At 34.0% G+C, this 26,647-nt stretch overlaps 1 protein-coding gene across 1 annotated transcript; it reads right to left on the bottom strand.

The window, feature by feature from the left end:
• Positions 1–724: 724 nt before the first annotated feature.
• LOC125676927 (fibrinogen C domain-containing protein 1-A-like) lies at positions 725–25,814 on the bottom strand. Its single transcript, XM_056158848.1, has 5 exons — positions 25,247–25,814; positions 11,894–12,036; positions 10,158–10,254; positions 9,542–9,703; positions 725–1,182 (listed from the first exon to the last, which is right to left on the bottom strand). Exons 1-5 carry the CDS (start codon positions 25,545–25,547, stop codon positions 938–940), a joined length of 948 nt encoding a protein of 315 aa, XP_056014823.1. The 5' UTR covers positions 25,548–25,814; the 3' UTR covers positions 725–937.
• Between the last annotated feature and the right edge of the window lie 833 nt (positions 25,815–26,647).

Genomic DNA, 26,647 nt, shown 5'->3' with positions numbered 1-26,647 from the left:
ATGTAATAATGATTTCTGAAAATTACTTAATATGAAAGGTGAAAATAACGAACAGTGATCAATCTCATAACGCATACAAGCAATACAAAATAGATAGTTGCGCAAACATGGACCCCTGGACACACCAGAGGAGGGATCAGGTGCCTAGGTCCTAGGAGGAGTAAGCATCCCCTGTCATATGTATTATACCAGAGGAATATATATATATATATATATATATATATATATATATATATATATATATCATCAGAGCATTGTTCACAACGGCACAGCGTTTGTAAAAAAAAAGAAGCTATCATCACAATTTGTAAATATACCAAAGGCAAAGCCATTGGAAATGTCAATGTTATGGAACATGTGACTGATATGATCACGTGACAATATTGAGAGGAATAATGTCTTGGTGTCAAATGCTCCTACTCCCATCTCCCTCCCCAAAGAATTAACATTTATATAGTGGTAGAAGTGAACAGATGTACAAAGCGTCACTTCAGTAACTTCAGTAACTTTACGGAATTAGGGTTATGTTAGCTTATTTGTGTATGTATCAAAATAAGATGTTTTTATGATGTTTAGTGTCTGGAATACAAACATTTCATTTAAGAAGGTATCCAAAGATATACATATTATAATGTGTACATCCTAAAATTAAACAAAATACCACAAACATTCACGTGTTGATCAAAATAATACAGATAATGTAGTACATAAAATATGCTGATCATTGTCAGAGTTTAATAATCAGTGACTAATAAATGGAATACAACTCAATCATTCTATACCAAGTGCTATAGTTCACTACTCAATAAACAATTAGATTGTGGAAAATACTTGAACATTTCATTCCTATTTATGAACCGTTCGTTAATATTCTCTCTCTGTCATGCATGTGCAGATATATAATTATATCTAGGACATGAATTTAGTCAATTGATTCTTAATTCTTGGGTCTTATCAGCATCGCTGTGCCCTTTAACGCTTCAAGAGATTTCCAATGCCACCAGGTCGGATATTTGTTAGCAGATAGAGCAGACCCCACGTATTGTCCGTTCAGGTTAGAGTATGAACACTTATTGTACCACCAGGCTCCGTGATAGCCTACTGCACAGTTATTACTGCTTCTGTCATTATCCTGATCCCACGTACTGAACTTCTTTCCATCGTTCCGACCCAAACTGTCTCCTACAACAGAGTATTGTTTATTGTTATAGACATGAACATTAACAATTAATCAAAGTCTTTAACATTACATTCTGATGATATCTATCCTCGCGTTCCTGAGGCTTGTATTGACCGGTAGACGGGGGATGCTTACTTCTTCTAGGCACTTGATCCCACCCATGGTGTGTCCAGGGGTTCGTGTTTACCCAACTATCTATATTGTATTGCTTATAGGAGTTATGAGATTGATCACTGTTCGTTATCTTCACCTTTCATTGATTGGGTTGAACGACATTTTATTGAGGAACATCGAGTTTATTGTACAGTTCACAACGTTTGATTGCGATCCATAATTGATATTACAGTGTATTAAGATAATTCCCCATACCACGTCAAATAACGTTAGAAAAGTTATTCACGAGTCATGACGTTATCACCCATTCAACGAACCTGGTGGCATTTTGGTGAATTTTGTAGACCGTATCAGGACTGATTGTTTGAAAGCAAACAACAAAAATTTTGAATTACAAAACAACAACATACGATTCGCAACATATAAACAAGCCGGTTCTATACAAAACAACGCTCGGGAGAGAAAATGCATATAGTTATATACATCGCGAAGTCGTAAACTCTCCATACACATTGCGTTATGACACACAGTCGTTTAGTAATTCCCTTAAGAATTCTGCAAATATTACAGATTATAATGTTAAATCGTGTTGCCAACTTTCAATGTATCTATTTTAGGCCATTTCTTTTATGTAATTTCTGATCATTAATGACGGGTAGAAATATCGAATCTCCTATACAAGAAAATGTTGTAATGTAATTTTCTTTCATCTAAAACACTTTTCTGGCTGGACATGACCTTCAATGATGTCTTTATTGAAACATCTCGGAATGTACGCGGTAGTTACATGTCGTTAGGTACCACTCACATCGCATGGGTGTGTGGTATTGTTAAAAACTACCAGGAACTAAAAATTACCAAGGGTCGCGGATTGCATACAGAATTCGGGTGTTTTAGAATATCCGAATTTTCCAAAATTTATAACGAGCATAGGTTAGCATTCTCTGAATGAGCGTTAAAAATGTAAAAATCATTCTGATTTACACCACTTTGTTCCAACTAGATCTGAAGACATAATTTTATTTTTTTTCGTTCATCTCTTGTCACGTTATGTTATTGTTCATGTGACGTAGGCTATGGATTTAGTAAGCGCCATCATAAAGTTTGGATTTTTTAATCTTCAAGCCCGATCCATAAAGCTTACGGCAATCAATGAAAGTGGGTTTTAGTTATTTGAAGCTTTAATGTTTTCAACTGTTTGTTTTAAAACCACCTTGTAATATTTCTTGAAATGGTAATTTAGTAATGTAAATGATGAATGAAACATGTTTGCAGAGATAGGAATTTTAAACACCATTTTTCAATATGCGTTTTTTCCCCAAGGTTTTTAACCTATAGGGGGTCATTGGGCTCTCAAATTATCCGATACCCTATTTACTTCTTATGTCAAATGATTGCTGGAGAGTAAAGGTAAAACATATTGAAATGTTTAAAAATCTGTAGGTTTTTGAAAACACAATTTTCCGGATATGGTAGGCTATGATTAATCAAATTTTGACTAATATACGTGCATTTTCATCACTTTGAAACCAAGAGAATGGTTCAGTAGATGAAACATTATTGAAAACAGTCAAAGGCAATACATTTTCTTCAATTCATATGGAAAAAAAAATAATCATATTTCTATCTTTTAAATAAAGACAGTGCCTTAAAATGTATGTATCTTAACACTGCTTGTTTTAAAGTGATGTGTTCTATTTTTAGAAGTGGCTGTACTCTGGGAAAGGCCGCGAAACATATTTTTCTTCGAGAATGTGGTCAATATACATCCTCGACAAAATACATGCAACCTTTGATTGAAATCTGCAGCTTTTTCAACATTCAGATGTGGTATGGGGAATTACCTTAACAAATTGTTGAATACTAATTTATATACTGAATATACTTACTGGCATATACTGATAATATTGAAACATACTGATAATACATACTAATACATACTGGTATTACTTGCTGACACATACTGAAAATAATTACTTACACATACAGATAATACCTACGACACATACTGATGATACTGATACATACTGATAATGCTGACAAACTTAAAATACTGACACATACTGATAAAATTGAAAAATACTGAGAATACTGACACATGCTGATAATACTGACACACACTGACAGTACTGACACATACCAATAAAACTGATATGTACTGGACATACTGATATATATTAATAATACTTACAATACATTCTGATAATAATGCTGACACATACTGACAATACTTACTAATACATACAGATAATACTTATTGATACATGCTGGGAATACTGACACATATTGATAATACTTATGAACACACCGATGGTTTTTACTAACCCTCAATAACTATTAGTGCTATAGAGTGAACACTGCAATAACAATATAAAAAAATATCTCATTTGTCAATCATTATAAAAATATCTCTGTAGAGTGATACCACATCACGATAACTGTGACGGATCTTGAGACTTTAAGTTCAAATGCGGTGCATTTCGTGACAGAGGATTAACTTAAATGTCCTTTTCGTAAAGTGTTGTGGTAGATATGAATATGAAAAATTAAGTGTGAGTCAATCGAGCTGTACATTGAGTGTCTGTTCTATTCAATCATCGATTATATATACGATATAACTCTTGAAAAGACCCGTCTTTTTCTGCACAAAATTCGAAACGTGGAACTATATTTCATGAGAAACATCTGAGAGCAATTATGGTTGTGGTAATGTAAAATTGATGTTGATGTTGACACAGTTGAAATGAGGACCTTAAATCACTTATTTTAAAATGTCCGTAATTCAGGGAACCTCGACCTTTCAATTGAACTTCATCTCTGGTATGAGTTATGTTGAAGATTGTGACAGTCGATGGGTTAAACATAAAAAGAACTTGATATCTTGTCAGAATGGGTTAAAAGTGTAATAGGAATATCAATATCCCGTATTAGACACATCATAACGAAAGTACGTACCATCTATCATTCTATGTTTAGTAAACCAGAAGTGATAAAAGAATTAGATAAGTTACATGAGGAATATGTTTTGGTTCCAGCTGACACAGCTTTTAACAACATTGTCTGTGTATGTAAGGACCATTTTTACAACTGTAATTTAACGAACTTGGCATTAATTCCACATTTATTAATCGTAATTATACTCCAACTGTTCTTTTAAAAGATGAAATTCTTAAAAATCATGTTTCTGTTTTAGACGTATTTGGATATCCCAGTCAATGGGTCGAATGCATATGCGTTACCGTACCTATACTGGATCCCTAAACTTCATAGAAACCCTCCCAAACAAAGATACATTGCAGGATCAAGTAAATGTTCTACGAAGCCCCTATCCTTGTTCCTGCATGAATATTGGTAATTGATATATATATATATATATATATATATATATATATATATATATATATATATATTGAGGTGATATACTTTGTAACGGTACACTATATGTAATTAGTATTTTTTAAAGTCTATTTTTATACAATTCTACTTCCCGAGGAAGTTAAAAAAAAACCCTGTTTTTCATAATCATGTAATAGTAAAAGTTGCTATGGTAACAGTCAGTCACTGTTAACAACCATAAGCGCTAAGCGTATGTCTATAGATGTTGAATACTTTACCTAAAAGTGGTGACATCTAAATATGAGTGACAAAAATTCCACGGGACGTAAAACAAATAACCAACCATGAAAAAAACATTGAAACATTCATGTTTGTTCTTAATAATAAATATCATTAAAGTTGTTTAAAATTAACTTCAAATCGTTTGCATGAATGAGATAAATGAATGAAATTCTACACCATGGTATATCAGATTCATGACAGTATTTTCGTAACGAGGTAAGATAAAACCATAAATTGTCAATGCGCGATAAATGATATATCTGTGTCATTTTAAAGCAAAAATCTCGCTTTTGAGAATTCCTCTGAATTAGATTCAAAATCGCATGACTGGTTGCCTATATTGATGAAAGGCGAAAATAACGAGCAGTGATCAATCTCACCGTTCATACAAGCAAGAGAAAATAGAGAGTTTGGCAAACATGGACCCCTAGCTGGATATACCAGAAGTGGGATCAGGTGCCTAGGAGTAATCATTCACTGTCAACCGGTCACACCCGCCCTGAGCCCTATATCTTTATCAGCTAAACGGAGTAATACGTAGTCAAAATCAGTGTGCCAAGAACGGCTTAACAATCGGTATGAAACATGTCAGACAGCATTTGACCCAATGATGGATTGTATTGACAAACTATATCCTTATAACGACCATAGAATTTGCGAAATGATGAGGTTAAACGAGACTGTTAAACCCCTGCACCATCAACTTGTTTGTCAGATATAAATACACATTTATCAGTCGCTATGTCATAGACTGTGATTGATATGTTCATTTTCTGATCCTTTAATTTTGTGGGAACATAATTCTAGCGGCAGAGAATAATAATTTTATGGTCATCTCGGGTTTCTTACGCATCCCATTTAAATTCCATATACAATTATAATCATTATCAACCAAATACTTGCGAATGTACTAGTACCATATAAAATGCTGTAAATGTAATATATTTAACATGCAAGATATTTGGCGGAATTTGATTTTTCAACAAATTAGCGTATATTTGATTTAGCACTTCCTAAATGTGCTTTATAAATATATACATACGTAAGACAGCTAGCGATGTACTTGATTTAACTGTAGCTGGTTTCCGCGGAAGGTACTCATTAAAACACACAGCCAAATGTAATTACAATCCATTTAAACATTTCAATACATTGAAAATTGCCCTTGAAGAGTTTGTTTTGTTAGAAGATGTTGAATTTCGCTCCAGCATTTCACGAAAAAATGCACCCTTCTTCAACATACTTTAATGTACTCAATGTTCTTCGCAGGAATCGGTGACATGCGCACTAAGTGAGGTCCTTTGAAAACTTCTTTGTGAACGTTTTACTGTAAAAATGTGCACCTGTGCGCCGGGTGACTGTATGGTAGTGTGATGTGTAAAATGAACAGTGCAATACCGTAATTTTTCTATTGAATGAAATAGATATCGTATTTTCACGTACATACTGTGAAAACAACAAATTTCAAATGATATATTTACGGTATGAAATGACAACAGTTTACTTTTTAAATGTTCACTGAATTATCTTTCCTGACTAAATGAGTAACTTCCCTTGACTATCAAGATGAAAGATTATGACAAGTATAGGTGAACTGAATGCAGAGACCCGTATTCGTTATATTCGTTTGCAAATAAAGATAAATTAGGTGGCAAATACACCCTTCCAACTAACTTTGATAGAAGTAGTGAATGATAAGACTATATCTAAGCTTGAAAAAAAAATACGAATCGAGCCCATGTATAGCGAAGGATGTAGGAATCCGAAACCTAGAAGAACCCACACACCCCTTTTTAATTTTTTTTGGACAAGAAAACTACCAAAGTCTCCTCCGGCTACCCGTCCCAGCCATTTGAAAAACGATGATACATGCCTGATGTTATGTTTTTGATGTTTTATGACACCTTCCGAGTGGCACTTTGATCGACCCTGTCGATCGTAAAATGACCATGTGTATTTCAAAATTACTTACGAGAATCACTTTCAAAAAGTAACTTTTAAGAAATCGAAATTGGAAATGAGATTAAAAATCATTACCAGGGTTAGAATCTCTGAAGTAACATCCATATTCGATCTCAATCCATTGATAGCCTTATTCCTCCTACCAGTGAAAAAAGGAGACTGGAACAGAATATGAACCTTCATCTCTGCGATGTTACATATCAAATGGTGAAGATAACAAACAGTGATCAATATCATAATCTCAGAAAGGTTGGATCATACACATATTCAACAGAGAAGGGTTGGATTATACACATATTCAACAGAGACAAGTTGGATCATACACATATTTAACAGAGAAGGGTTGGATTATACACATATTCAACAGAGAAGGGTTGGATCATACGCATATTCAACAGAGAAAGGTTGGATTATACACATACTTAACAAAGACAGGTTGGACCATACACATATGCAACAGAAACAAGTTGGATCATACCTATATTCAACAGAGAATGGTTGGATCATATGCATATTTAACAGAGAAAGATTGGACTGTACACATATTCAACAGAGACAAGTTGGATATACACATATTCAACAGAGAAGGGTTGGATTATACACATATTTAACAGAGACAGGTTAGGTTATACACGTATTTAACAGAGACAGGTTAGGTTATACACGTATTTAACAGAGACAGGTTCGATTATAGACATATTCAATAGAGACGTGTTAGATTATACATATATTCAACAGAGAAGAGTTTGATTAAACAGATATTCAACAGAGAAGGGTTGGATTATACATATATTCAAAAGAGACAGGTTGTATCATACACATGCGTTATGCAACAGATTTGTTCTCGAGTCAAACAAAACAATTTTTTCCTTGGACCCAGTCCATAACTGTACATTATTGTATGAAAAGGTGAAGATAACGAACATTAACTGATTTCATAACTCTTATAAGAAATACAAGATGTGTTTGTGAAACACAAATGCCCCGATAATGGCCAATTCCAAAGACGGCCAAGGTCACAAGTACAACTATTTTGGTACCAGTAGAAAGATCTTGTCACAAGAAATGCTCATTTGCAATATGAAAGCTCTAATATCTACCATTCAGAAATTATGACCAATGTCCTTTTTTTTAAAAGTAGGTCAAATGCCAAGGTCAAAAGATTTAGTAAACACAGAAATATCTTGTCACAAGGAACACTCATGTGAAATACCAAAACTCTAGCACTTACTGTTCAAAAGTTATTAACAAGATTAAAGTTTTCAAAAAGTAAGTCAAACTCAAAGGTCAAGGTCCCAGGTTAAAAAATGTTGGTACACACGGAAAGGTTTTGTCACAAGGAATACTCATGTGAAATATCAAAGCTCTAACACTTACTGTTCAAAAGTTATTTGCAGGGTTAAAGTTTCAGACATAATAACAGAATGACAGAATTACAGAATGGCAGACAGGACAAAAACAATACCCCCCCTCATTTTTGATCTCGGGGGCATAATCAAATTATGAGTTGGGCAAACACGGACCTCTAAATGAACCAGAGGAGGGATTAGGTGCCCAAGAAGAGTAAGCAACCCCTACCGACAGTCACGCCCGCCGTGAGTCCTGTATCAAGATCGGGTAAACCGAGTAATCCGTAGTTAAAAGCAGTTTATAAAGAACGGCTTAACAATTGGTGTGAAACACATCAGACAGCATTTGATAAAATAAAAGGTGTATTGTCAAACCTGATCGTTACAACGACCATAAAATTTACAAAATGCTTACTTTAATCGAGAATGTTAAAACCCCTGTAATATGAACTTGTTTGCTAGTAACCTGCCGCATGCATTGACAATACAATAAAGATCTTCTTTACATTTTGACATCAAACAAATTGTACCATTATATTGAGCAATGTGAAATTTGTGACATATGTGGATAGATCTCAGGGTGTGCTTAATTGATCATATCTTGATAATGAATATATTTTGGAAACCCCCTTTCTCCTTTGAAGTCAAGGCGTTGAACATTCACTGCTCGTTTTCTTACGAAAAATGAACTCATTCAAACATGACCTTTTAGAATTCAAATAAAAAATAGAGTTTGTTTATTATGTGAAAAAACTTACTTTCCTAAAAATGAATTTTAGATAATGAAGAGTTGTGAATTTGTTCATAATTTTTCATTCATAAAGAGATGTCACTAGCTGTAGTTAACGTGCCACAATTTAGACTTATATTTAGCTCTCAGCGTCGTAGCATTGAGTGTTCTTTTACATACCAATGCCTGGTGCGACACGAGACCTCCGTTTTCAAGATCATATCCGAAAGACCCGGGGTTTTTACTTTTAAACGACGAGCGTTTAGGAAAGAGCAATCAAAACTTATGTTTACGTCTTAAATTTGATTCGACAATTGCACGAGCGGAGTTCGAACTCATCAGTGTCGATAACATCGATCGATTAAATGATCAATTGTGTATGATAGTTATGACAATAAATCTAGAACATCTAATACAAAAGAATACAATGATTCCTAAAAACCAGTTAATGTGCATATTCATTGACCTTTTTTGCATGTAAAGTTATTTTGTATAAAATTGTGTGTGTGTGATTTTAATGTAAAACTGATACGGTAACAATGTATTTTGTTTTGTGGTTAGTTAGGATGATATGTAAACCATTCATACCCGCTGTTCCATTATACTCCGAAACTGTAAGCAGGTATTTGCTGCTCTCGTTTCCAACTTGAAATGCGGAATACAGGGCGTACGCTTTCTCGTCAGCAAAACTCAACAGCTCCACTCGTAGTTCCTGATTTGTCTTTGTTAAATAGTGAATTGCATCGTTTCCTGTTTATCAAGAAATGCAAAAAGAATATTGGTACATGGAAAGAAATGATATGGATATTCAGTTTGCTGTATAGACATGCAAAATAAACTTTTTACAGAATTGAAATGTTTTTATTTTTTCCCCAGAATTTTTGGGCATCTTGGATTCCGAGCTTACAAAAAGTACCCACTGCAATGTACGTGATAAGGTATAGAGCATTCGTTGATAATTGTACTTTCCAGTATATCATGGATAGAGGAGCATACATTTGCGTATATCATGCTACATGTATATAATAGGGTTCAACTTAAATTTACCCGACTTGGGGAGATAGAAATTTTCTGATATCGCAGGAATACTAAGATTCAATTACTGGTCATGTTAACATGGTTGGCGACATTGACGCAATGATATATTAATGCCAAACCGTTTTTATCTCAATCGTTCTACATGTAACATGAATAATAATTTTACCAAACCAGTAGTTTTTGGATGGGTCTCCAAATCCTTTCTTGTAATCTGCCCAAGTTTTAAAAAAATCTGTAGAACCATCCTGTCTTTTTTGGATAACCTACAAAATATATGACATACAAATTGCATATTCTGTAAGGTAATCAAATGCAAACAAAGTTGATTTCAAGGCCTGTATACATCAAGGCAAATAGCAAAATAGCGTAATACTTCTCATCTTTATCGTATTTCAGAAAATATGCACCTGATCCCACCTCTAGTGTGTCCGGAGGTCCGTGTTTGCCCAACTATCTATTTTGCATTGCTTATGGGATTTATGAGATTGATCACTGTTCATTATCTTCACCTTACATAAAGCTGTCGTTATCATCTATTTCCAAACATGTTAAAAGTAGTTCAAAATAGATGCTTTCTATAGCTTTTTAGGTGGAGGTTAATCTACATATTATAGACAGGCATGATACTGAACAAGTGATTGACGTGTACTATGTCAAAGACTCCACGTCATAATCATGATTGTCTTCTCTTTACTAGCTATGACAACACAGCTTATTAAACTAATCTCAACACATAAAAAACTGCCGCAATTCTTTGAAGCTTCAACAAAATTTTATCGCATTAAAAAAGATTGAAAACAAAGCACTTGACTGTACAATTCAACTTACTAAATATTGACACATGTCAACTTAAATATTCTTAATGTTCTATTCTAGAATGATATTTGGAAGACTTCAATTGCCGTTACGTAATAAACTCTTTGTTCTGAGTTGTATAATTTTGAAAACTGGAATTATCTAGAATTTTAGTTTAATTTGTGTACAGACAGACTGTAAATGTTGTGGTAATATGTAGCTTGATAGTATTACATTAGATAATTCATTACTGGGGGCTGGACTTAATGACCAATTTAAGACAGCGTTTAAAACAGGCTTTTTCTCATGTGTGAATTTAACTAGGTGGTAAAACAACATGGTTCATATTTTATATACTTTATAAATTTTAATTAGGCCTATTGTTTGTTAGGGGATTTCAGTTCATAACATTGTTATATTTAACTGTAGAATTGAAGACAATCTAAACACATTATGTGTAATATAAGGCGAAAATAATGAAAAGTAATCAATCTCATACCTCCCACAAGGAATACAAAATAAAGAGTTGGGCAAACAAGGACCCTTGGACACACCAGAGGTGGAGTCACGTACAGTTCGGAGATGTCTGTTGCAGAATCGTGCGTTTTGATACAACCAATTTTCTCAACTACATCTAAATGCACTTCCGCACAAAGTTTCTGTCTGGAGGATTTAAGTTTTCTGGATTTTGTTTTAATATCGCCAATGAGATAAGTTGACCACTTTACTGTTTGGTACCTCCGTGTATTTGTGACCTTTCCGAGAAGTTGCATTTGAAATGGATGTTAAACCAAATCATCGATTCAGGATTTTTTTTACTATTGTTAGAAATATCAAATCTTTATATATTTTCAATACCATCCACCGGTAATGGTGGTGTCTCCACATGAGTGAAAGATACTCAAGAGGGACGGTAAACAACATACAATCATCAATCTATCAATATCAATTACTTAATATTTCGATTGACATAACGATGGTATACAGCTGGCAATTTTTGGTGCACAGCTCAGATACTTGACTTATCTAACAAAGACTACAGAAGACTACAGCGTTATCGCCACTTTAGAAATTCTTAAGTTAACCTTCTGATTTCTATTTACTTACCGTCCAGCCCCCTCCATCTATAGTCATGTCACAGTACGATATCTTTTTCTGACCACCGATATTTATTGAATATATCCCATCTTTTTCTTTCACGCTTGGGTCAGTTTGTAAAATCTCCATGCAGCTTTTAGGCAGATAACGCACTGGAAGAAAGACATAATCATCGATTGATTGTTATTTATAAAGTTATAGTACTACTTAATGCACATGCTGATGTACGTATGTTGGTGCAATTGTAGACTGATACAAGGTTTTGTATAAGATAGAACAATGTAAAGTTTTTAACGATATGCTTGACAATTGAAGACGAACTTTTCAGGCACGTAACATTGTTTTTCATACAAAAGGGGAGACCGTGATAAGACGTTAACTTCAAAATCGCATTGACATTTTAAACAAATCAAAATAGATTTTAAAAACAGAGAATATACCCACCATAATTATTCTAAACGAAATAAGGGAGCAGAGGTACGAGGTTCAATTCATCAGTTCAAACATTTCCATAATCATTCACTATTCAGTTTATTCACTTATGTTCTAATTCGTTACACTCAACCGAACATAAATAATTTATACTATAAATAAACACAGTGTATAGGTGTAGAAGCTCTCTCAAGGGTGTACTTGATTGGCGTCTATTTAAGAATTGAACAGCACTATTGAGCTGTTCATGGTCAATATGAACGGATATATTTGGATTTAGGCAAAATGCCTCGACTCCAAATATGTTCCATCTTCGGAAACCCACGGTCGGTTGCACTACGTCTACCTCCCTTGGGACAAAACGCTGATATTTTCGCTGGAAGGTGTGTCCCGCCTTCTATATGCTATTGGTCGCTTTAACAATCCTTATTATGATATTCAACCAATGAAAATGCCCCTTATTTTCAGTGTACGGGAGCATAGAAAAACATGCTTTCGAAGTGAATATTTTGACTACGTTTAAGTTGGACAAGTTTCAAAGCTTTCAGCGAAATGCTTTATCTGTAGTATTGAAGCGGATGGTGTATTTGTGTCTATAAAGACTGGGGAGGAAAAGTCAGTGTTACCAAGCGTTTACTACTGCGTACGGGTCTTTATATATATAGGTTTACATGTTCAGCACTCGTAATCTCGCCACTTTTATCCATCATACGGGAGCAATATGTTTTAGCGGACTTGGTATTTCATCGGTTTGTAGGCCTATAGGTACATGTGGGTTAAATGTACTTGTGTATTAAGTTACTGTCGTAATTTGTTCCAGTTCTGTTGTCGGCACAATTTGAATACGTAATTATGACCTTCTTTACATACCTCTATCGTGTTTACAAAAATAATTGAAGTCTCACATACGATAATTACAATATGACATATGAACGGGATTGTAAGACCATATTTTGATTTAAATTTGCATCATATATGACTGATTTTTTCCACGTGCTGTGTAGCAGTGATTATACAGAGCCTGAAACGTACATCTACACCACTTGCACGGAACGGTACGAAACGATTCTTGCACGGAACGGTTAACGGCTTGCACGAAACGCTCAACGGTCTGCACTGAACGGTGAACGGTTTGCACGAAACACTCTGCACGAAACGATGACCACTTTGTAGGCGGGGCTTGCACGTTTCGTGTACGCTCTGCACGAAACGGTAGGCGTGTAATATTCTAGATATTCAAAGGTTGAGAAAGAAATGATAATGATTCATTTTAAAACGATTGCTCATGTACGATGCGGTAAATTTCGTTTCTGCGTATTAGATCAATAAATTACGAACACGTTGGAATGAAAACAAATGAATTTCTTTTTTTATTTCGGAAATAAAAGAAAACTTATATCGTCACGGAATATTGATTAATCAAAATTTATTGATTCATTGTTCTATTAAATTCATTGAAACTGAATATGAAATGGTTGCGTCTGTTTCGCTATTTTTGTACATTCATTCTAAGTGTTGTTAAAATATTTCTGCCATTTGTATATTCCAGGGCTCTTCCCAAAGACAGATATTGAATAAACCTATACATTTTATATACATGTGTACATGGATGAAAACAGATAATATGATTTAAAGAAATTTCTCGTCAGGAAAGATTGAAATAGTTTTGGACTGGTAAAGGGTTGTGCACGGTCTGCACGAAACGCTAGGCATGACCTGCACGCTTTGATTTTTTCCCCGCCATTATTTGTTTCATCCTAAGGTTAGTTTAAACAAGGAATAGTTTAATGACCTATGAACACGTTGGAATAAAAGGAAATTAATATTTTTTAACTTCGGAAATAAAGGGAAAAGATGAATAAAGTATCATCATGGAATATTGATTATTCAACTTTATGTATTCATTGCTCTATTAAATTCATTGAAAAAGTCGCGTTCGCATCCCTATTTTGTACATACAATTTGAGTGCCGTTAAAACACGTGTGTACAACTTGTATTTCCAGGCCTCTTTTCAAGGAAAAATCTTGAATAAACCTATACATTTTTACCTCGTGTATGACTTTGATTTGACATCGTCGGAAAGTCTCCTTTACTTTCACTTTCGATTTACTACTTCAGAACAGCAGTCAAAAAATGCCGCTTTCTTTTGCTTTGGTTATGCTCAGATGACAGCGTTAAAATGAACCTACAGCTTAGATAGATTCCCCACTTATCCAAAAAGAGGAAGAAGTGGATTTGTAGATGCAGGTAAACAAATTCATAATACTTATATTTTTATAGTTAAATCGCCGATTGAGAACTGAGAAGCAGTGAGCTTTACCCACGACCGTGTGATTGATCTAAAACATATTTTACTGAATATTTTCGACAATAAACAGCTGTCAAGTTGAAGGATTTAGTTTTCTATGAGTTAGAACTAACAATACATGGCACAATTATGCTGTATGTTGCTAATGATAAAGGAGACAAACTGAATGCAAAAGGGTTGGGGAGGGGGTAAGGGGTTGGGAATAAAACAATTAGTTGGGCAAAGTAAATATATGCAGTTACATGTATCTCTATTTGTACCATGTTTTGTCAATTTCCCTGATTAATAGTTGATCATATAAACTTGTAATTACACATTTTTATGGGATGCTGATACATGTAGCTAGGGGAAACAGAGACCCACACATTGACAAGACAACGCAGTTTCTCATTTTCATTATGTTTTAATTAATGATGATATTGTTTAATGGGTTTTTTGTGACCCTCACGGAAAATGCCACCAATTTGGAAACGAAAAATTCATCAAAGAAAATTGGGATCTGATCATCACTGAAACTGAAATAACATGATTTTACAATATTTACAATAAGAAACATAATACAAGACCTAGAACAAGTTTCTGTTACACACGTACTTCATTAATCTATATACGTTTGTAAAACTTGTGGCAACAAATAAATAGTAAACATTCACCAATACATTCAGATCTTAAATGAATTCAATTTAGATTGTGGTGTTTAAATTCTTTTTTAAAATGAAAATGTTGATACAATATGTTTATTTACTGTTATAATGCAGTGGTGGGACGAGAGGAGGGGTGCCATCCCCTTTGGTAGTTCATATTTAACAAATATGGGAAATTGAGTTCCAATTTTGATAATTTTACACACATACCTCTTTTAGGGGAATAGTTTACACTTGCACCCCCTTCCCCACCTTTGCAAATTTTCTTGATCCACCTCTGCAATACTTTTTATGATATTCAATTGATGTCTATGCTTGCTACAGATGCTTTTATATACATACTATCCTTCAGATGTATTCAATGTGTTGGTTGCTGTTATGAAGAGAAACGGTCTATTTAACAACTTCTAGGATGGGCGGTACAAGGGTTCACACCAGTGATCAATTTATCATGACTCTTATGAAGTTGCACCTAAATCTAAGGGATCTACATTTAGCGGACCAGAGGGGTCAATGCCGAATTTACATATACCTCTGAAAGATCGCCATGAATACAACAAACATAACACTGGATTTAACTTTAAAAAAAACGATAAGTAGTCGTTATCAGACAACAACTACATTGTGCAAAATGTGTCACACAGCAAAGGTTATCAGATGTCTAGCACAATTGTTCTGAATTTTATCCATGACCCACCTCTGATGGTGACATTGTTGATTACTGAGGTGTATTGGAGATGTTGAAGCCAACTGATACATGATTCTTGCTGAAAAAGGATTTGATATATTTGATAAACTTTAGTCAGGAATGACATTGGACATACCACCTTTCCTTTCATCAAACTCTCATTTCAGTAAGGATAAATCCCAGCTTTGTTACAAGATCAGGAGAAGTCAAATTCATGTGGAGTGTGCAATTGAATAATTAAAAATATCCATATTCTAAATCATATACCTTCACAATACAGACACATATATCTGTTCACTAAGATTTTCAACTCTGTGTGGCTCTTGCACATTTGCAAATCCTCTACTGAAGGAAATAGCTGATATGAATTCCACAATTTATCAAATTTTACCTTCAGACTTAGTTAATATATAGTACTTCTGACTCGCATTATTCTGCATTGTCAAGTTGTATTAAATGTATTCAAGTAAATGATTTAACATTTATTCAAGGTTGCTAGTTTTACAATGGTGATTCATGCACATCTTTACACTGATCATTTGTAGCAGAAATAAACCATTGAAAATACGAATTATTTTCTTTAAAACCCTTATATCTTTAATGCGTTACGAGTTACTGATGGCATGGATTGGGGGAAAATGAGAATAATGGACGACATTTGAATTCTCACAAGTCTGTCTAGTTGGTTATTCCAGAGAGGACACAAAGGCTCAATTATGATTGCCAAGTATAATTTCCATAATTCATCTTGAAGAATGAGAATCACTTCCATGTTCATTGGTGTAGAAACTGTGGAATCACAAGTGGTGCCTGTGAGGTAAAGCTGATGGAGAACTTGATGCCAATAATCATGGCTCTCTTTGAGCTGCAACGCACCTTCCGGGTCGCACTCTGAAAATTTCACTCAAAAAATATATATCTAAAAAGACTGACATCCACTAGATATATATTCTGTCATTAAAATACCAATGTTAGATCATTCTTATTTGGACATGCACCATTTTCTTATAGCATAATAAAATGTGTTTACTTATATTTCGGTCTAAGGGAATTTGTTAAGAAAAACTTTATAGTGATATCTGCATTTACCTAGTAAAAAACCCTTATATGTTTGCACAGGCATCCTTTGCTGTTGCAGAGAAAGGACATTTTTAAAACTTCTATATTGTGTGGAGATGCATTCAATTTTGATGAACCTTTATATGTTTTGGATCACCTGAACATACAGGTATACAAGTATTCATTACAGAATAAATATCATTTTGATATTGATAGTTTGACGAGCATATATTATATAAAGAGCTCTGGTGAGTTACCTATATTCTGATTGACTGGGTGGATACATGTGTCTCATTGCTATAGCATTACGAGGTGCAGACTTAGGATGCTTGATCCAGTTGTGTTGTTTGCCCTTTTATATCTAAAAGATTAACAAATTAACATTGTAGTCATTGTTACACAAAACATGTAGATTATGCGCACTAAAATGTAAAGTGACTATCTGGACTAGTAATAATTGATATTTCATAATAAACATGTACCATGTTCTATCAATTCAGCTGAAATTCAGATAACCAAAATTCATAAGATAGAATCCACAAAATATGCCAGTGGCGGATTTAAGGGGTGGGTGGGTAGATTTCTACCTACCTCATGACCCCCCCCCCCCCCCTTTGAATTCCTGGATCTGCCATACTAGTAAATATAGAATTGCACACTAAAATGTGTGTTGACAATCTGGATTAGTGATAATTCAGCTGAAATCCAGAAAAATCAAAATTCATAAGAAGTATGTTAAATCTTAAATTCTAAAATCCATTACAATATGCCAGTCGCGGATTTAAAGCCCCCCTCCCGCATTTCTGGATTTGCCCTTCATGCAATTTTACATATTGTAATATTATAAATTACTGCAACTACACAGTGGAAACAAAACTGACTCGTTGGAATTTCATATGCCACTGACATGCTTGGTGTCAGTTCTGTTTTCATTTTATAGAAATATCTTCACGAAATCAGTTAGATAAATAAATGAAGCTGTAAATCGTTCAAAAACATGGAATAAAATAGGGCTATATATCCATGTTATACACAACAGGAACATTTTTAATTCTTTTGTAGTGTTTTAGCATTTTCACTCGATGCAGATTTTTACAGGGGGGGGGGGGGTTATTGCTGACATTTTGATCGAGAACTTTCGATATCTTGGACTAAACTCAGAGATATAGATGTATGGGTGTATATGATGCAAATGACTTTACAGTACATATGATGCAGACTAATGTAAACATACCTGTACTTTGTTGGAAATGTCTCGTATTGACCCTTCAAAAACAACCGCGGTAATAACGCAGAACTCTATCTAGTACGAATCTTCTAAACCCAGTTGTTATCCACCGCTCTATCGCTTTTTGTAGTAAGCTCTGTGTGATTTTTCAACGTAGCGAGTCTAGTATATTATTGATCTTGCCATCCTGACAACTTCCCGGAAGTACGATTTCAAGTTATTTCTCGCGAGTCACATGACGAGACTTTCCGATGTTGGACGTTGAGTGTTGTTGGATCATAGTACAAGAGAGAGAGAGAGAGAGAGAGAGAGAGAGAGAGAGAGAGAGAGAGAGATTGCTTTGCTGTCATCCGCCACACTCAACAATTTTTCAGTTATCTGGTGGCGCCCAGTTTTAATTGGTGGAAGAGAGAACCCACATACAATCAATATACCTCGGAAGAGACCACCGACCTTCCGAAAGTAAACTGGGAAACTTTCTCATTTACCGGCGCGAGCGGGATTCGAACCCCGCACAGACCAGATGTGAGAGGCCGTTTGATTTGATCCACACAGTGGATTTCGGAGGCATGTTTACAGACCAGTATCCAAACTCAGAGGATTTAATTGAACATGAACGAATTAAAACCGGTTTTACTCTACCCTTACATGACTTTTAATCACAAAAACACTGACGTATTTAGAATTAGCTATTTTAACGAGTACTCGACTATGAAATAAATTATAGTCGATGATTCGTATGACCGAACGATTGTCGAGAACTCGAATATATATATATATATATATATATATATATATATATATATATATATATATATATATATATTAAGCACTATAGTCCAACAACAATCAACATCCAAAGTGTCCGATCTAATAGTAGATACGAGGTCAAATAAAAAAGGAAATAAAAGCACTAAAAATAACCAACGACACGAACAATAGTGAATTGTCAAATTTTCAGGACAACGTTTCCTTCCTCGGGACGATTGGATATTTGCATAGAAAAGAAAACTAAATAGAAAAGGAAACTAAAACTACAACTAAACTACAAAAGCTGATAACAAACAAAACGTCTACATATTAAAATTATTGAGCGTAATATGTGACAATAGAAAAGTATGTTTCCATCGAGCGTCAAGACAGATCAAGTAAAAAACAAAAGCAAATCATATTAATTGAAGTGAAATTAGCATGAATCACCACATTCACTGTCCACTTAATAAAATCAAGAACTTGTTTCATGAGGTCGACAGTACATTCATTTTATTTCAGCGTGGATAAAACCGGTAAGTTTTCAAAACTTCCACTTGTGAATTGAATTAAAAAAACTACGATGGATAATTTTCGTGTTTGTTCTCAAGAAAATTTTGTAATAAAGAAGTTCGAAAAAAAATACACCACACGCTATAGAATTTCAGTTCTTAATAGGCAGCAAGCGTCGACTGATTGTCAAAGGGAGCACGTGGATCTCGTGGTTAAAAAAATCGGAAAAACTTTAGTTGTTCTTTGCTAAATAGATATATCTGTTTATAACTGTAAAATAGTTTTCCATAATACTTATCTCATTAATATTCAATTAGGCACGCAAATAAGATTTTACAGCACTCCTTGTGTATAATTACATGTAATCACGTTAACTTTTTATTAGTACTAATCTTCTCCATTGTTTGTGCACAGAGTCGAACACCTTTAATTTTAGTCAAAATTGCTCAATGAAAAAAATAGAAATATGATTTTCTGTAAAACGTAAAATGTATTCTGTTCATCAGGTTAAATGATATGAAAAAGCTTTGTAGATATGTACATATGTACATCGATCGTTTACCGACAGTTTGGTTTTATTATAAAGTCACTAATCACATTTCAACATACAATTCTTTCTGGGAATTAAATAGACAAAAGTATACAATTAGAATTGACAATATTTGGTTTTTTTAAAGACCCGATCTTCAATTTTCCTATAAGTACGTAGAGGACTGTCGATGATGTTACGATGGAATAAATTGTGCCGAATTTTTCATTTACAACAGTTGGTGCACAAGAATTTTTAGAGATTTGACATTTACATTTAGGTAAATGCAAATTAGAGTGTTCTTTGTGTTGTAATTTTAGCAGGAAATATATCTTTACGATAATGTGGAGTAAAATTATTGTCTACGTTATACATTGTTTTCATTCATGTTGCTTTTCACCTAATTTGAAGCTGACCCCAACCTGTTTCCAAATACCGGAAAAGAGATTCCCTCGATGCTAATAAAGTTTATCGTCTAACTACCTCGCTGCAATTAGTTGAAATGCTTCTAGCTAATTTTGCATATTCGTTTTGGGTTTTACATCCTCCCTTGGTTGGCTGTATATTGTTTAACGTCCCGCTCAAGATGTTTCACTCATATGGAGACGTCACCATTGCCGATGAAGGGCTGTGAAATTTAGGTCTATGCTCGGCTCTTACGACCTTTGAGCAGGGAGATACCTTTATCGGGCCACACCTGTTGTGACACGGGATCTCTGTTTTTTGCGTTCTAATCCGAAGGGCCGCCTCATTTAGTAACATTTTACAAGAAGCAATGGTTACTGGGGACCTTTATAACCCGGATAATCACGATATCCTATACTCTGATCGAGTCTACCATAGATATCGTTTTGAAAACTCCAACATTCTATTAGTGTGAGAATTACTTCAGACAATTATTGAATAATTAACGTGTTATACAAAAATAGTTTAAAGGCATGAACAGTTTTCAGATATTTTTTGAGAACTTGATCATTTAATTTCACGATTACATGTCTGTGACTGTAAAGATAAGAATAACAAATGATTTAAAATTTAGGATTATATATGAGAGAAAATAGGATAACAATTTACAGAAAGTTAGGAACATACACGACTGAAATACATTACACTTTGACTGAGTCAAAATATTTTGAGAACTTGAATATTCCATTACCGTTAAGATTACTTGCCTTTTTACAGTTTTGAGGTTTCTTTGATCGAGACTTTAGAAGACAAAAAAATTATGTCATAAACATATCAAGAATTATTAAACAAATGAAACAATTTGATAACTTTTTGAACATATGAGAAATATTTGCAAATCTATGAACATGAGAAATATTTCAATGATTAGAATAGATGGAAATTATTTGATATATGAGAACTTTTGAGAGTTTGATAAATCTTTATTGAGATAGCATAACTAAAATGTCATATGATTGAGCACTTGACATTACATGTATATTTGAGATAATTTGAAAAAATACATACAGGAACAAACACGATTAAAACACTCTGACTGAGTCAATATATCTTCTGAAAACTCGAGAATTCAATTAATGATTTTTTCAAGGTGTAAAATTTTATGATTGGGAATTCTAATACTTCAGCAATTAGAATATGGGGTAATTTCTTTTATTGTGTTATATTAATTGAGATTTGAGAACTGTTTCAAACATATGAGGTGTATTTGAGAAATCACTTGAAAACTTCGCGAATCTATATTATAATTCATTTTGGAATAACATGACAGAGCGCGGGAACAATCTGGATCGCGAGAAAAAATCTGAAGATTAAAAATCCATGCAAGAATATTTTTAACACATGATGAACGACTCATTTGAAATATCTTTTGAAAAACAGTATATAAATGTGATATTCCTTTGTCAATTCCATACATACCGATACACAATAAAATCATACTTATCAGGTAATGAGATCATAGAATTAAAAAAAGTTTATTATCCTGACCTGTAAAGGAAACATAACATTAATGTTTCCTCTGAGTTTAATATTTAAGTTTTGAGTGCCATAGCATGCTAGAATCATATGGATATTTCAAAATGGAAAGACCACACACTACAATGCCATTCTCTATATTACAAGGTGACCATTCTCAAAGTTCTGAAATATACACTATAAGCTCAAAAGAAATACAGTGCATGGATATGAATTTCATGTTTCTCTTTTCTCGTGAGCATTTACAAGGCATGATCTTAATTCAATTATGGAAACTACAGTTTTAATCTATATGTACATATTTCTTCATCAGGATTGAAAACACTATCTATGAACTCTTTTACACTGTTTTACTATTATTGAATTATTATTACAAAATGATTTACCATTAATGATTCTTCATTCAGACAATTCCTATCTCTGTACTCTTTTAAGTTCAATTTAATGTAGCTTTTCCAAACCCACGCCACCGTCTGTCAGTACTATCAGTATTTTGATTCTTTACCATACTACATGTATCAATTGTTCCCCAAACAAAGTTCGGGGACATATTATTTGTACTCTCTTTCTTATCATTATGTCCCCGAGCACATAGTGTCGGGGACATATTGTTCTTGCTCCGTTTTTTATTATTCTTATTATTTTCTTCTTCTTCTTCTTAAGGTCTTCCGTCTCAACGGTATACCTTATAGTGATTCTTATGTTTCTTTTCCTCTATTATGAGCGTCTTCCGTCTTCAGCAGAAGAACCTTCTATTATTTTATTGTTGATTTTTCACTTTTCTTCTTATTATTTTTGTTCTTTTTTCCCCTTACCGATTTTGTACAGAGGATTTCTCGGAGATGGCTCGATCGATTTGCTTCAAATATTCAGGGAGATGTCTTGCCATCTGCAGTTTGTACCGTCGTTTCAATTTTGGAAAATTTTACTTCCGGTCGCAAGTTACGTCCGATTTACCGTTTTTAAAATGACATTTTGTCTAGACGTTTTTTCATAAACGGTCAAAGATTGAGTCTTGAAACTTTCAGAGAAGATGGATGGTGACTTACAACTTTGTAATGAGGTTTATCATTGCGATCTGTCTCTTCAGGCCGTCACCGGAAATGAACAAAGGAAACGTCAAATTTCAAAGTTGTGCTTTTAAAACAAAACTTGCATAGATTAATTAGGTCTCTTTCGAAGTTTCAGAAAATGTTACACTTACCAGAAGTTTAACCAGCAACTTCCGGTTTTTAGAGAAAAACTTCGAGAAATTGTTCTTTCTTTGCTATCATATCTCTCGCTTAGAAATCAAGTGTTTGATATGATTTTTACATATATAATTGACATTATCCATCTTCAGAGTATAGATAATATTTTCTTCAAAATTCAATTCCGTTCGTTAAATATCTACGATTTCCGGATATTTTTCTCCAAACGTTTTCTCATAAATAATCAAAGGTTGGGTCTTGAAACTTTCAGGAAAGTTATATGGTGACTTGTAGATGTGAAATACGTGTTTCAATTTTGTTGCCGTCACTTCCGTCATCAACCGGAAGTACCTTAAAAATATATGTCATACCATTTCCACCGGAAGTTGGTTGTTAGAAACCGGAAGTTGTCCGAAAACTCAGTATTTTTCATGACAATTTTTAGTGTGGGTTCCTACCCCGTCCATTTGGAATTTTTATTCGTTTTATGGACTCCCGCGATACTCGAAAGTGAATAAAACAAAACCGAAATTGTTTATAATTGATAAATCACGTGTTACATGTACGTGTTTATTTCTTTCATGTATATTCGTTCTTCACTAATTGAATTATCCCAGTCAAGAGCCTATCTCGTCAGAAATTGGACGGAAGACCTATTCGTGGCTCGCAACGAGATCATTTCTAGTTATTCTTATTTTTCTCCGGACTTTTTTGTCCGGGAGTGTTCTCAAAAACTACAAAAGGGATCAATATGAAACTTTCCAGGATGGTAGTATAGCGTAGATGTGCAGAACGATGGTCATTTTGTATGCACGCGCGCGCACGTGCATTGCAATTTTGGTACATTTACGAAATCGAAATTCAGACGGGATCGATATGAAACCTTCATAAGATGATATTATATCATTTGTAGATGTGAGAAATGATATTCATTTTGTCTCCAAGCGCGTGCATGTGCATGCACGTGCATCACAATTTATCCGTACACTAACTTTGTAATCAGTCTAACTTTTTTGTTGTTCATTAAAATATTTTGATATTCATATCATAGGTAGGTATTGAGATCTTTAACTGATGTGCATGGTCAAAATTACAAATCTGCACGCGCATGCACGTGCGCTTCCTTTTGATTGGATAATACTAAAACATCTGTAACTCTTTGATGAATGAAGCGAATGAGTTTATATACACACCATAGCTAGATAATATGTTTATATATATCTTGGTGTAATAAATGCCAACACACACGCGCATGCGCGTGCATCGTCTTTCAAAAGTTAATTTTTTTAAAGGGTGATAACATATTTCTTTTTTATTAAATTCTTTGATCTTGAGGTTCTAGGTGCGTCTTGGTATTCTTTCCAAAATGATCTGGTTAAAACTACTGCTTAACACGTGCATTCACGTGTGCATCGTCTTTCAAAACTTAATTTTTAAAGGATGAAAACGTTTTTGTTTTTTTATTAAATTCTTTTGATCTTGAGGTTCTAGGTGCGTATTGGTATTCTTTCCAAAATGCTCTGGTTAAAACTACTGCTAAGCACGTGCATGCAGGTGTGCTGAATTCTGATTGGACGATTTTCAAATCACTATAACTTCCTTACATATTATGGAAACGTTATGAAATTCATGCTGTGAGTAACTCATACAAATGTCTGTTGAATGATATCAACAGAAGTGCCAACTTATACTCGCGTGCGCGTATATGCACGTGCATTACTTTTTTCATCTCTTGGTACTGAAATGACCATATCAAACGCACTACGTGTAATTAAAGGCTGAAATAAAATGATTCTTTGGTATAGGTTTACAATGACATCACTTTTAAATTGGGGGAGGTTTGGGGAACATATGTAACGGTCCCCGTTACAATTAGAATTAGTTACATATATATTGGATTTTATATATATTTGCATACGTGCGTGTGTTTGTGTGTAGATGTGTGTATCTATGTGTGGTGTATATTTCAAAACGAGGATGTGATGGAATACACATCAAAGTCCTATCCAATATATTCATGGTCACAATGTGTAATGGTCAAGGGAAGTTCTACTTCCAAAAATAAGGATTGTAACATACCGTCAGGATAAAAATTCCTCCATCCTGTTTCATTAATGGTCATGTCTGATGAATCGCATGACTGATGAACACGGCACTTCTTTAGTTGGGAATTAAAGCCAAAACATGCGCAAAGTTCACCACACATAGCGGAACATTCAGTAAGGGAATCCGAATGATGTATTCCAATGAGGTTGACATTCGACGCTTTGTTGTCAAGTGAAACGTCCACCGTGTAGTGTTGTGGTTTTACATCTGCTCTTGACAAAGTACATACAATGATGTACAGAATACAGCGGATGAAAATAATGATCGCTTTCATTTTGTCGGTTAGAGATCCAGCACAAGTATTAGCACAAGTCAAATTAAGTAACGATGAGAAAAAACTCACACTCCGCGACAGAAATCCTCACTATCTCCTGCGTGACTTACAGTCGCTTTTTATACATGTACTACAGTTGTGTTATCAATGACTTCTATTATTGTTGTTTAATACAATGCCATGACGCCATGAAATATTTAAAAAATCAGGATACCAATGGACCAGTGTAAGTTTGGAGATCTGACACACAGTCAAAACTAATGCAATACATTTAGTTTCATTCCTCTTGAGTTTATATATCAATTAACAGTAGTGTTAAACATGCGCAGTTACTGATTCTTCAGTGACGTACATGTACATTTATTATTTTAGCATTTTCCCGATGCCGCGAATTCTCCAATAGACACGTAAATCAATATGACGTGCATACTTTTCATAAAATTTTGATATGAGTTATTACAGTTTAGAAATTGCAGAGGAATCTCTTTTACAATGTTTAAAGCGTTTTGGACATTTCTGCTAATTGCACGATTTATACAGTAATGGAGAAATCATTTACAGTCACGTGATAGACAAATGTTCAATAGTTATGCTGACGAATTTTCAGTTTGTTCATCATCTTAAAACCAATATCAATTAGTTTTAGAATTTCATGGCCTATTCTAGATGTCAATTATTACATGTATTTTGTAACACATACATGTACATATTTACTTCTGGAATTATATTTTACACATTGCTTAAGGTAGACCTATACTCTGCCTTAAATGGACTCAATCATGAAAAAATTGCCTTTATAAGATAGATATATATTCCAGTAACAGATAAACATTGACAAATATATATGTCAACATGCTAATTTCATTGTTATTGCTTCTCAAAAGTAAGTACCCCATCCACATATAATCAGCATTAATGAAAATGTATTCCTCCTTCTTATTTTTCTTAATAATTATTATTTTTCCAAAACAAATGTAATAAGCAACATAGACTATATACCCATTATTTAATGATATGTAATCATTTATCTTAATAAATTTGAATAATTATTTTCATAATGTACACTTTGTGAGCCCACACATGTTAAAAGAGATACTGTT

This window comes from Ostrea edulis, chromosome 3 (assembly GCF_947568905.1).
Source record: "Ostrea edulis chromosome 3, xbOstEdul1.1, whole genome shotgun sequence".
Lineage (NCBI taxonomy): Eukaryota > Metazoa > Mollusca > Bivalvia > Ostreida > Ostreidae > Ostrea > Ostrea edulis.
This window is presented reverse-complemented; position numbering and strand designations above follow the sequence as displayed.

What these genes read in the sequence shown, in the direction of transcription:
- LOC125676927 (XM_056158848.1), bottom strand. Translation starts at nt 25,547, where the DNA reads ATGAAAGCGATCATTATTTTCATCCGCTGTATTCTGTACATCATTGTA. An exon ending in ATCCAAAAACTACTGGTTTG is followed by an intron (nt 9,704 to 10,157) that starts GTAAAATTATTA and finishes CTTGATAAACAG; the next exon opens with GAAACGATGCAATTCACTAT. An exon ending in GGAGTATAATGGAACAGCGG is followed by an intron (nt 1,183 to 9,541) that starts GTATGAATGGTT and finishes ACTCTGTTGTAG; the next exon opens with GAGACAGTTTGGGTCGGAAC.